At 31.9% G+C, this 12133-nt stretch overlaps 1 protein-coding gene across 2 annotated transcripts; it reads left to right on the forward strand.

Moving 5' to 3' along the window:
* Positions 1 to 2460: 2460 nt before the first annotated feature.
* LOC148603746 (uncharacterized) lies at positions 2461 to 11891 on the forward strand. Of its 2 annotated transcripts, XR_015916575.1 has the most exons (3): positions 2461 to 4454; positions 5042 to 5157; positions 9460 to 11891. XR_015916575.1 is itself a non-coding variant. In XM_088552641.1 (2 exons), exons 1-2 carry the CDS (start codon positions 2513 to 2515, stop codon positions 5074 to 5076), a joined length of 1977 nt encoding a protein of 658 aa, XP_088408767.1. In that variant the 5' UTR covers positions 2462 to 2512; the 3' UTR covers positions 5077 to 5205. The 2 variants fall into 2 exon arrangements, 1 of the variants encoding a protein (XP_088408767.1); XM_088552641.1 differs by lacking the exon at positions 9460 to 11891 and having other exon boundaries at positions 2462 to 4454; positions 5042 to 5205.
* Positions 11892 to 12133: the final 242 nt, after the last annotated feature.

Here is a 12133-nt window from a genome sequence, read left to right on the forward strand (position 1 = left end):
TTATTTACACTGAACGTAGTATACTTGATTGAAGGTGCAAAAATCTCTTGTACAATACATACTGCATATGGTTATATAAATAAACTGCTGTCTGTATACAACGACAGTACAATACAAGAATAAATCTGTGGTCTGTTACTGATTCTGAATTAAAGATAGAAGTGAATTTTGTGGGTTTTTTTTACATGATCGTAAAACCATTGGTCTGATATTTTTGGAGACTGAAATAATAGGCATTATTAAATTGTTTACGGCTTCAACATATTATGCAAGAATGAGGAAAAGAGAGTGATCTGCAACACTTCTGTGTACTTAAAAAAAATGTTTTCTCGACATCACTGTTAACAGTAAAATTACCGAACACCAATCCGATCAAAAATAAATCTTGCAAAATAGATATTACACAACCGGAGCAGCTGTTACCGCAATGGTCTTGGTGTGGTACAGGCAATTCAAACGAAATGGTAGGTTAAATCTAGGTTATATTGCACACTTATCCCCCGCTTCTCTGTTGCTGCGTGAATACAACAGTGGGGATTAAAAACCATTTGCATGCTTTTGTCATAATCAGTAAATTAGCGGTTATATCAGCATAATGAACAATTTATAAAAAAAGAGCAATGAAGGGAACAAAGCTGATAGCGGTAATCAAACGAATGTAATCCAGGGACAAAGACCAGACATGGGAAACAGACATTCACAACAAAGAACATAAAGTAACTAAAATCATACATACAAAGTAACAAAAGGAAATGAGCAACTCGGACTCCACTAAAAACTGGGAGCATGGACCAGATGCACCGGTAGGATAAGCGTCCTCTGCTTTTCTAGAAACACCCGCCGAGTTGCTCATAAAAAGTCAAGTCCGAGGTAGACAAACGAGGAAAGGAAAACTATGACCCGTTGAATACATCAGTTTTCATGGTGCTGATGGATACACCATAAAAACTGTATGGTATTAAGAATGGTATTAAGAACATTTAAGGCTGTGACTTGGGTTGCATAAAAACATTTTTATTTAAGTATTTCCTTTAATCCTGATCTAATTGCTCGAAAACAACGAAACATTTCAACTTGAGATTGTTTATGAAACCTGACAAAGGTATAGTATGTGTCAAAAACCTTTCTCCATGATGAAGAAGAAAAAACAGCAACATCAGAATGATAGAAAACCCTTCAAACATCCCGTGAATCGACTTCATTGTATCGATCATTGTTTTCACGGTTTCAAGAAGTTGAACTCAAATGTTCTCAACTGATTTTAAGCATCTGTATGTTTATCATAAGTTGATCATTATACTGTGTTTTACAAACTATGACTGGGTTCTTGAAATAGACATGGAACACCCAGAATGAAAGTAAAAACAAAAACAAAAAAAAAAGGAAGAAAATCAATCAAATATACTGCTTATTGCAGACTTTCAGAAAATCCCATTTACAACATTCTATATTTAAATGGAACTTTGTAAATTTTATATATAGATTTAATGGTTTAGTGTATATTCAAAAATGCATTGATTATTCTATTTATCTATTACAAAACAGACAATTGTTTGTATGAGTAATCAAGGTTTAGGTTCGTTGTTAAGGCTGTCGTATATATATTCTGAAAGCAAGTAGATATATATACTGATATATAGATTTACACCATAATTCATATCTTATTTTAGATGAACTGTCCTTCAGCCATGTATTACATTTTGTGGTATGTCTTCTGAGTCTGAATTAAAAGTAATTCCATATTCATGTTTTCATTGGGCCATTAATTACTACTTGGCCACACACAGTAGCTATCTACGAGTTCATGATGACGACCATAAAATTTCTGTAGTAATGACTTTAATCATGTAGCAACATAATCCTGTTTGAAGTTTGCGTAGTTACAACAAGCTCTGGCATAACGTACAACTTGTGCTATGATGTTGAAGGGATGGTGTGAAATATTAAAGGAAACTTGAAGATAACATTTAACATTGTTGTTAAAACAAATATACACAAATCATAGACATTTAAAAGAGTACGTAATATATATTAATTGTAATTATAATGCAGTTCTTCTGTGTAATTATTTTTTTTCTATCGTCTACATTGTGTACCCAAATTGTTCCTGATTCTCTTTTAACATGTTAGTCATGTCTTGATATTTTGATGTCTGTAAATTTTCATGGTGTTTTAAAGTTAGGATATTTTTCGTCCATATTTTAAACACCTGCCATATTTGTAATACGAGTGATAAGTACAAATACAAGTGGAATTATTCCTTTCAAATTTGCATATGCTTGTGACGACAGAATCTGAAAAAAAATTAGATAGATTGGATTGAGTTCTGCATTACATATGTCTTTTTTGTATTCTAACCATTACCTGATGTTTATAAAAATACAGCATCGTAAAAATCAATTGATTTAAAGTCCCATTGTAAATAATAAGTTTTAATATTTTGTACATTGGACACTTGTTTTGCAGTAGGTGTTTTCTATGTTGTCAGTGGAGATATATAAACATTTCAACTATGTTGTCTAAAGCTGCAAATATGACTTGCTTCCGTATAATTGTATATTCGATGCTAGTGTTGTTCATTCCAGCTAGAGGCATGGAAACGGTTAAAACAAATATATTACTGGAAACATTAACAGCAAACTATGATAAACGTGTAATTCCTATGCAGGATAACGAGTTGCCTATAAACGTTTTCGTTACGTTCTATATACAAATGATCAAAGAACTTAATATTAGAACTCAAATATTAGCAACAGTGGGATTGCTGCGAATGTCATGGACGGACGAATATCTAACGTGGAATCGATCGGAATATGGTGGTATAAACGAGATATACTTACCAGTTAGCCTTTTATGGAAGCCTGATATTTTTATAAAAAATTCAGTGAATACGAATAATGCTTTCTTGAATCCGATAAATAATAATGACCAGGCTACGGTTTCATCGAATGGTATTGTAACTTGGTGGCTTTACCTGAATCTCGAGACTGTTTGCTTGGTAAATATTATGTTTTATCCTTTCGATTCTCAAACTTGTACTCTTAATTTCTCAAAGCTGTATCTCAATGACACGTTTGAAGAGTTAAAGTATTTATCAGTAAATGACAGTTTAGAAACCTATTTGCAAAATGATGAATGGTGTGTACAGCCATTTGAATATGAGAAGAGGATGTTTCAGCTTGAGAGAGACAAAGTTATGACAGGGTTTATAATTAAGGTATTTCTAAAACGAAGAAGAGAATTTTACATTTGGAATTTTTTAATGCCATCTGTATCTTTGGCTATTGCTGATTGTCTTACGTTTATATTACCTACAAAAAGTTCAGACAAACTTTCCCTATCCACGTTTGTATTCTTAGGAAACATTGTATTAGTGAGACTCTTTAATGAGGGTCTTCCGGCTAGATCCGACGAGAGATGCACGTTCGGAATATTGTTATGGTGCATCGTACTACTTAGTGGCGTAGTTATTATTGTGAACACTTCAATAACTTCTTTGTTTTATTGCAAATCTGAACAATGCATTTTAAAAATGTGTGATACAATTACGAGATTATTCAAATGTAGGTATTTTACACACCGCTGTCATGGAAAGGACACTAATATCAAACCTATAAAATATGAAGTTGGAAGAAGACCAACTTCTCAAAAAACCTCGACATCTAGGCCAAATGGGACAGAAATAGAATTGCAAGCAGCAGCTGAAGACTCGACCGCTTTGCTGAGTGAAGAAAAGGGAATCGAACACGAAGCTTATAGAGGAGAAGATAGTACAACATCTAAAACAAACCCGACAAGTACGCTGAATAAAGGTGAAATAAGATTTGGAGAGAAGCAAATCGAACAAAATACTTCTAGAGCAGACGAAAGTGCAACTTCTCAAAAACCTTCGACATCTTGGAAATATGTGACACAAATAAATACTGACGGCTCGATCGTTTACCTGATTAACAAAACGGAAGTAAAGGAAACCGAACACGAAACTGATAGAGAAGAAGATAGTGCAACATCTAAAAAAAACCCGACAACTACGCTGAATAAAGGTGAAATAAGATTTAAAGAGAAGCAAATCGAACAAAATACTTCTAGAGCAGAAGAAAAAATGGAAAAAAGGGGAATCGAACCCAAAACTGGTAGAGGAGAAGATAGTACAACTTCTCAAAAACCTTCTACATCTACGCCAAATGAGACAGAAAAAATAGAATCGCAAGGAATAGCTGACGACCCGACCGCTTTTCAGAAAGAAGAAAAGGAAGTAAAAGGAAACGAACTCAAAACTGATAGAGGAGAAGATAGTACAACTTCTAAAAAACCCTCGACAACGATCCCGGATGATATAGTAAAAACAATTGATGAGGAGAAAATAGAACAAAAAACATCTACAGTAGACGAAAGTGCAACGAATAGGAAAACAGTAAAGGATTCGACTGGTTGTTGCCGAAAATGTTGGGCATGTAAGTCGAATGATGACGGTAAAAAAGACAAGTCTACATGGACAGACGTGACTAGAAATATTGATATATTTTCTTTTTTCCTGATTTCCATAACTTATGCGATAATGTACTCTGTTTTCGTGGGACATTACATTATAAATATGAAAGAACTTTAGAGAGTAATGAAATTTTTCCAAACGAATGAGCTTTTGTCTGAAGATAATATTGGTGGTAATCTTAAAAAGAGTAGTTCGTAGGCTTAGTCATGCAATTTTGTTATTTCCTTTCATAATTTGATAGTTAAGTTGTTTAAGTTAAAAAAAAAAAAAGACAGCACTTCATATGATATTCTTGTGAATTTAAGTTCGAGTGTTAAAGCTTTGACCTTTTAGTAGTACAGCAGAGGGGAAGTTATCTTTAAATGTACCGAAAACCATATTTGGAACAAAAAATAGAAAAAACAATATTTTACTTTCAGAATCTGTATAATGTTGTGCTTTTTTCAAGGCACCCTTTTTGCCTACAAATATTAATGCTATCATAAATTTTGATTTTAAAAGCATGGCATTTAACATGGTTTTAATTAGTGATCTTTGTGTCGTTTCAAGTAGGCATTGATGATAAAAAGCAGCGACAATTTTGAATTAAATACTGCGTAGTAGAAGATATTGATGCAGTTTAAATGTCGGTGTTGTAGTGCTAAAATTAAGCAGTATGAAACTCGGTATGTATTATTTTCATTTAGTGAATAAAAAAGCCACTATTAAAGAAAGGTTTTGTATTCTTGTTGATTGTAATATTTAAAATTAATGTCTTTCAAAACGTTTGATCTCTAGAACTATGAATCTTAGATTTGAAATTATTTGGAGCAGGTATTATATTTATCCTTCCCCCCAATATCTCCTTCCTTTAGCCTGACGGGCTTTAAATAGAAAAAAGTTATATATTTACCCCTGTTCTGAGTGATAACATTTTATTTCCTTGGATTCTTCCTTCCTTTGATCACTGTTAACATTTGTAATATTTACGAATAATACGTCACGCTAGTTCCATATTATGGATCTGAAACTTTCATGAGTGATAATGACATTGGGAGTCATATCTATCATTTACATTACTGTTTAACATAATGTATATATAAAATATACACTCAAATGCGTCAAAAAGAATTGTAATATTTACTCCATTCATAATCGGTGTTGAAAACCATTTAATAGGTCTTTTTATTTAAATTGGGTTTCGTGTCGATTAAAAGTTGTGTGCTATTAAATATTGTTAGAATATTGAAGACTGGATTGTTTTATTCTTGGAATATTAAAAAAGGGATTTTTTTATTCTTAGAAATCAGAATTGGGTATAAAACTATAAAAAAAAGTGTCTTTTTATAACAAATATAATCCTGTTGTCATATGTTAACTATTTTTGTCCATAATATATATTTTTTTGTCTTACACTTGTCTTTATATTGATGTTGTGCTGTCTACCGTCCTAAATAGAACAGAGCTATGTTGTATGTTGTAGCTGTTAAGGTACATATTTTCCTGCCAAAACGGTTTTCAAGGCAGGGAAATCATCTTAAATGTTTTACGTTCATTTTTCCTCATTCGGGCCTGAACGCTTTCCTTCATTACTCGATATAAGAAATTAAGAACAATAATACAACTGTAGGATATACTGGATTTATGATATATCATTCTTTTAAAGTTGTAAGCTTTTTGATTAAATGTGCTTTACGCCATGGTCAATTAAGAGTGCGTGCACACAAAAACTAAGTAGTGAGTGTGTGGCACATCTATGTGCCAAATTTCGTTTCCAAAAAAGAATCAGCTATTTCCTATCGCAAATGCATCCTTCCTCAAAATTGAATGTTGCTTTTTGATTAGCTGCAAAATGTTAAAGAGAAATAAATCACATAGGAAGCATTTAGATGTATTAAAAAGGGAGATGACTTTTATTTTGTGCAAGATTTGGTTGCTTTTTTGGGAAATGTAAAGGCGTTTTCTGAGCCATCTATTGGCATTATTACTTTTTGACATATATATGAAATATATTTTACATTGGAACAAAAAATTCCGTTGGATTAAATTTACCATGTTCTATGCATATCATAGAAACTACCTGGTTTGTTAATTCAATAAATATTCTGAAATGTTCGAACATTTTTTTGAAATCCCATTGCTAGATTAATATCGGAGTATAATAACAAGAATTCCTATGGTTTTAAATTCGAATACATTTACTTCTATTGCGTTTGATCAATTAAAATCCCGACTTTAAAGCATTATACCTGGTGAAGTTCGGTTGATTATTATTTTTTTTCGACGGGCGTGTAACCTTGCTTATTTTAGTTTTGGTGTTTGCTTCTGTTTTACCTTGAATACATTCTTCTTGATTTCCGCTAGAACATTTGTTCTCTTGATTAATCTTTTTCCTTCTCAAGTCGTAAGCCTTTGATTTTCTTCTTTTCAATTACTACTTTCACAGGACTAAAATGTCTAAAAATAGTACAGATTTATTTTTTGAGTAAAATTCAGAACGACTGAACTGCTACTACAGCTAGCGAAATTTAATTTAATTTATTCATATGTAGTGGAAAAAGGTGAACTTTAGCACTGTTTGAGATGGACATAAGTTTTATATTTTTTCTTATTAATTCACAAAAAGCACAAAAAAGTCAGGTGCCAAGATCACCGAAAGGCCGTGTCTTTTAAAAATTAAAAAAAATTGAACATATTTCACTGACGATTGGCTTATTATCAACTAAACGTTTAATATAGGTAAGTTAATTGTATATGTTACCAACAGAGAAACATCTTTACTCACAATTAACATGCTATTAAAGAACATAGAGAATTTTTCTTTCTTTGACCCAAGTTTCATTCACTGCCCACAATTGCATGTAACATAGTTTTATTATGATTTTCATTGAAATTAAATGTAATAACTGTCTTTAGAATGAAATATTTTCTTCACTCTGTGATATAACCGATTTTAAAACGTTAGACAATTTGTTTTCGAGAAAACATACACTTTTACTGAAATTGGTCACCAAACGTCCGTAATGGATTACCGCTAACACTCCGCACCGTGATAAAATGATGTAGTAGTGTATGTATAGTGAACACACACTAATGTGCATAGTGTAAGTTGTGCATCTGAACTAGAGGTTCACAAATATTTCTCCTTTTAACAGTCTTTCCTGTCAAAAAATAAACAATTTTCAAATAAATATTCATATTTTTTTCACCTATTATATCATGCTTTTAATATACCAATTTGTCCTTATGATACAAATGTAAGTATTGCATATTTTTATTTTCCATGTTTCGAAAATCACAAAGGAGCAATAATAATTAATAAATGATTAAAAATGAATTTCCTCATATGTATTTTAATACGGGTATCACCTATATCTAACTGATATGCAACATAATAAAATCATTTATTATAAAATGCACCTTTATTCGTGTGTTTGTTGATAATGGTGTCTATTTTAAACAATTTATTTAAAGTTTCATTGATCATGGTGCCTGTTATTATATAATGTACAATTCATTCAATACAATTTATATTCAATATAGTTGAATTCAATGTGTAGTTAGGAGAAACAGCATATTTACCTTTCGAAGCTGCAGTATAAATGTAAAATCTTTACATATAAATCACACGTGTTTACTGATATACATTGCTTCTGTAATGAAAATTCCACGCTTGATATTGTTACACATGTTAGCAGCAAGAGCGTTGCTTTAAACAGACTCTTACTTTCTCAAACATATACTTAAATGATGAAATTCATCTTTAGAATTTTGATGTTTGAATATATCAGAATATGGCGGTATATATATAGAACTCCCAGGCAACTGTATTTGGAGACCAGATATATTACCGAACACAATAAACAAGGAAGATGCATTCTTTGGGCCGATAGATGACAATGACCAGGTTACCGTTACATTAAGTGGCAAAAATTTCATTGCAGACATACATAAATCTCAAAACAAGTTGCGCCATTTTTTTAAAGTATCCTTTTGATTCCCAGATGTGTACCATTAAGTTTACAAAACTTAATGTTGAATGCAACCTTGAACCAGTGTTGTATTTTTTTCGGGTAATGATTTGATTATCAAATCACTACTTAAGTCTTAATTTTATCCAGATATATGTGTATTTGACAGAGTACATGTATGAGAGGAAACAACTATACATGCATTTATACACACATTTTTTCCAACATCATCCAATGATGTTTGATCAATCCCATATAGATCACCATTCGCAATCTTTGTTTCTCCATATTCAAAGTAAGTTTTATGATAACCATTATTTATGGTAACTGGAAGGCCTGCTTTGGTGAATTTTATTTGCTTAAGTTACCATGAGTTTTCTTCCGTTTCTCTTCCATGCAGTAATTAGTACATCTTAAATTACCTACAATGTGTAATGCATGTACAATGTTTATAGATACATCTAGGATATTTACAATGGAAGTTTACACTAACTTATAAACTGAACGATAACAATATTCCAAAGCCTGCTGTCTAATCCGAACACAGAGGAGTGCTCTCGTTAAATAGTATCATTACAATTCGGTATGCTACGAACACAACTGTTGATCAGAAAAGTTTTCCACTACCTTTGTCAATAAAGGTATAGATGCAATTGATTTGGCTAACATCCCCCATCACAAAAACGTTACCAACAAAATTTCCCATATTTCAAAGACAAATCAATACCAATTATTTCATATTCCTATACTTCACCCATTTTATCCAACATTTTCAATTATAAAAGGCTATTGCAGTACCTCAAGATTGAGGACTTCAAGACCTAACCATCTGACTGTGTTTGCAAAAACTCTCCATTCAAATATGGTCATTCCGGTCAAGTCGTTACGGGATATTTGAGCATCATCGAAAACGAATCTCTGCGTAAGGTCTTTTCTAAAGGTCCCAAGTACCGTGAATTACGCTCCGTGAATTGGAATTATAACTTTAAATTTAAAGTTCTTATGGTTGTATTGCAGGACTACGCAAGAAAACGGATAAAACGAGAAGAAGAGTATGATTATGCATTAGAGTGGGTACAGGCCATGAGGTTTTTAATTTTGAAACTAATGAAAGTTTTAAGTTGGTCAATGAGTGTCAATAATACATCACTTTTCAAAGACCCCAATGTAGCAGAGGTATTTTCTACTATACATGACAAATATGTTGTCATACCAGAAGACAAAGCTCAAAACAACATTCTTTTTGTTTGCAAAATGTATTACATGTAATGTGTATTATCAGAGGTAGACGTAGAGAATAATAGTACTGAAAAGACCTAAACTGAAACTAAATTACCCAAAAAAGAGATGGTGGAAACTACAATGTACAAATATGTGTTATCCTCTTTTGGTCTCTTTACTAAAGATGATTGTAATTTACCGTGTTTTCATGTTGTGACGGAATCTGAAAACAAATCTAATGATTGGATCTATAAATCAATTACTATACATTTTACTTGTAACAATTATATCAAATTTAACTAGTACTTTAACTAAACGGCGTAGCGTTTCTTTGTAGGTACATTTTATAGGCGTTAACAACCTTACAATTTCATCTTATATCTATATATATAGCATGCCTAAATGGTACGTTGAATGAAGCTAATGAAACTTACATTGATTATGACATAAAAAAAACATAAATACCAATATATGGGGTGAGATTTTTAAAAGTTGTGCATTATCTGATAAGACTTTTTGTTTTCTAAACATTACATGATGTTTATAAAAATACAGCATTGTGAAAATCGATTGATTTAAAGTTCCATTGTCAATATCAGTATTTTGCATATTCAACGCATTTTGATCTTGATATTTGTTATTATGCAGTAGGTGTGTTCTATGTTGTCAATGGAGATATATAAACATTTCAACTATGTTGTTCAAAGCTGAAGTTATGATTTACTTCTGTATAATTTTATATTCGATGTTGGTATTTTTCGTTCCTGCTAAAGGCAAGGAAACGGCTATAAAAAAAATTAATGCAAGGAAAATTAACAGCAAACTATGATAAACGAGTAATTCCTGTGCAGAATAACGAGTTGCCACTGAAAGTATCCGTTATGTTCTATATACAAACGATCAAAAAAACTTGATATTAAAACTCAAATTCTAGTGACATCGGGAATGCTTAGAATGTCATGGACGGCCAAATATTTAACGTGGAATCGATCGGAATATGGCGGTATAAATAAGATATACATACCAGTCAACTTTTTATGGAAGCCTGATATTTTTATAAAAAAATCAGCGGATACGGACGATACTCTCCTGAATCCAATAAATAACAATGACCAGGCTACGGTTTCATCGAGTGGTTTAGTAACTTGGTGGCTTTACCTGAATATCGAAGCTGTTTTTTGGTAAATGTTATGTTTTATCCTTTCGATTCTCAGACTTGTACTCTTGATTTCTCAAAACTGTATCTCAGCGACAGGTTTGAAGAGTTAAATATTTATCAGTAAATGACAGTTTAAAAATCTATATGCAAAATGATGAATGGTGTCTACATACACTGGCATATGAGAAGAAGATGTTTCAGCTTAAGAAAGACAAAGTTATGACAGGATTTATACTTAAGGCATTTCTAAAACGAGGGAGAGAGTTTTACATTTGGAATTTTTTAATGCCATCTGTAGCTTTGGCTATTGCTAATTGTCTTACCTTCGTTTTACCTACAATATGTTCGGAAAAACTTTCCCTATCTACGTTTGTATTGTTAGCAAACGTTATATTAGTAAGACTCTTTAATGAGGGTCTTACGGCCAGATCCGACGAGAGATGCACGTTTGGAATATTGTTATGATGTACCGTATTTGTTAGTGGTATAGTAATTGTATTAAATACTTTCGTAACTTCTTTGTTTTATTGCAAATCTGAACAATGCATTTCCCAGTGTTGTGATAAAATTACGAAATTCTTCAAATGTAGGTTTTTATAAGGTGCCTCCTGGGAAGGTACACTAAAATCGAACTCAATTCATATCGAGTACAAGTGAGTACAAACCAAAACGCTGATGATCCCACCGGTTTTGGTGACAGGCCGATATTAATGCCGAATGATGGCAGTAAAAATGAAAAATCAACATGGACAGACGTAGCTAGAAATATTGACATTATTTCTTTTTTTTATTTTTATAGTTTATGCGATATTTTACCCTGTTCTGGTGGCACATTACATTATAAATATGAACGAACTTTAGAGAGTAATGCGATTTTTCCAAAGGAATTAGCTTTTGTCTGGGGATAATGTATCTACTTAGTTTTGATCACTTACACTGTCATATATACATTTATCTTTATAACACTTAGACTTGAGTATTTTTTGAATAATTAAATGAGCATTCCAAATTTGTCCTATATTAGAACACACAAATCATAAACTGTCAAATTTATATTGATGAATAAACATAAAACATGATATTTAATTGTGTATATTAGGAAAGCGACTGTGTTATAAATGCATGAACATACTTCTTTTTTTTTATTAAAATCACAGCCTATATCAATTTTTCTAAAGAGTATTCCTAAGCTTTTATCAGATACGCTGGCAAAACAACGTCATTTATTTCAATTTCTTGCAGCAAATGTACGTTGGATTCCATTTTTTTTTGACATTATACATAGCGACTAAGCAAGGGGCCTAAATATTC

This window comes from Perna viridis, chromosome 11 (genome assembly GCF_037379345.1).
Source record: "Perna viridis isolate PV_CMFRI_1.1 ecotype Kerala chromosome 11, ASM3737934v1, whole genome shotgun sequence".
Lineage (NCBI taxonomy): Eukaryota > Metazoa > Mollusca > Bivalvia > Mytilida > Mytilidae > Perna > Perna viridis.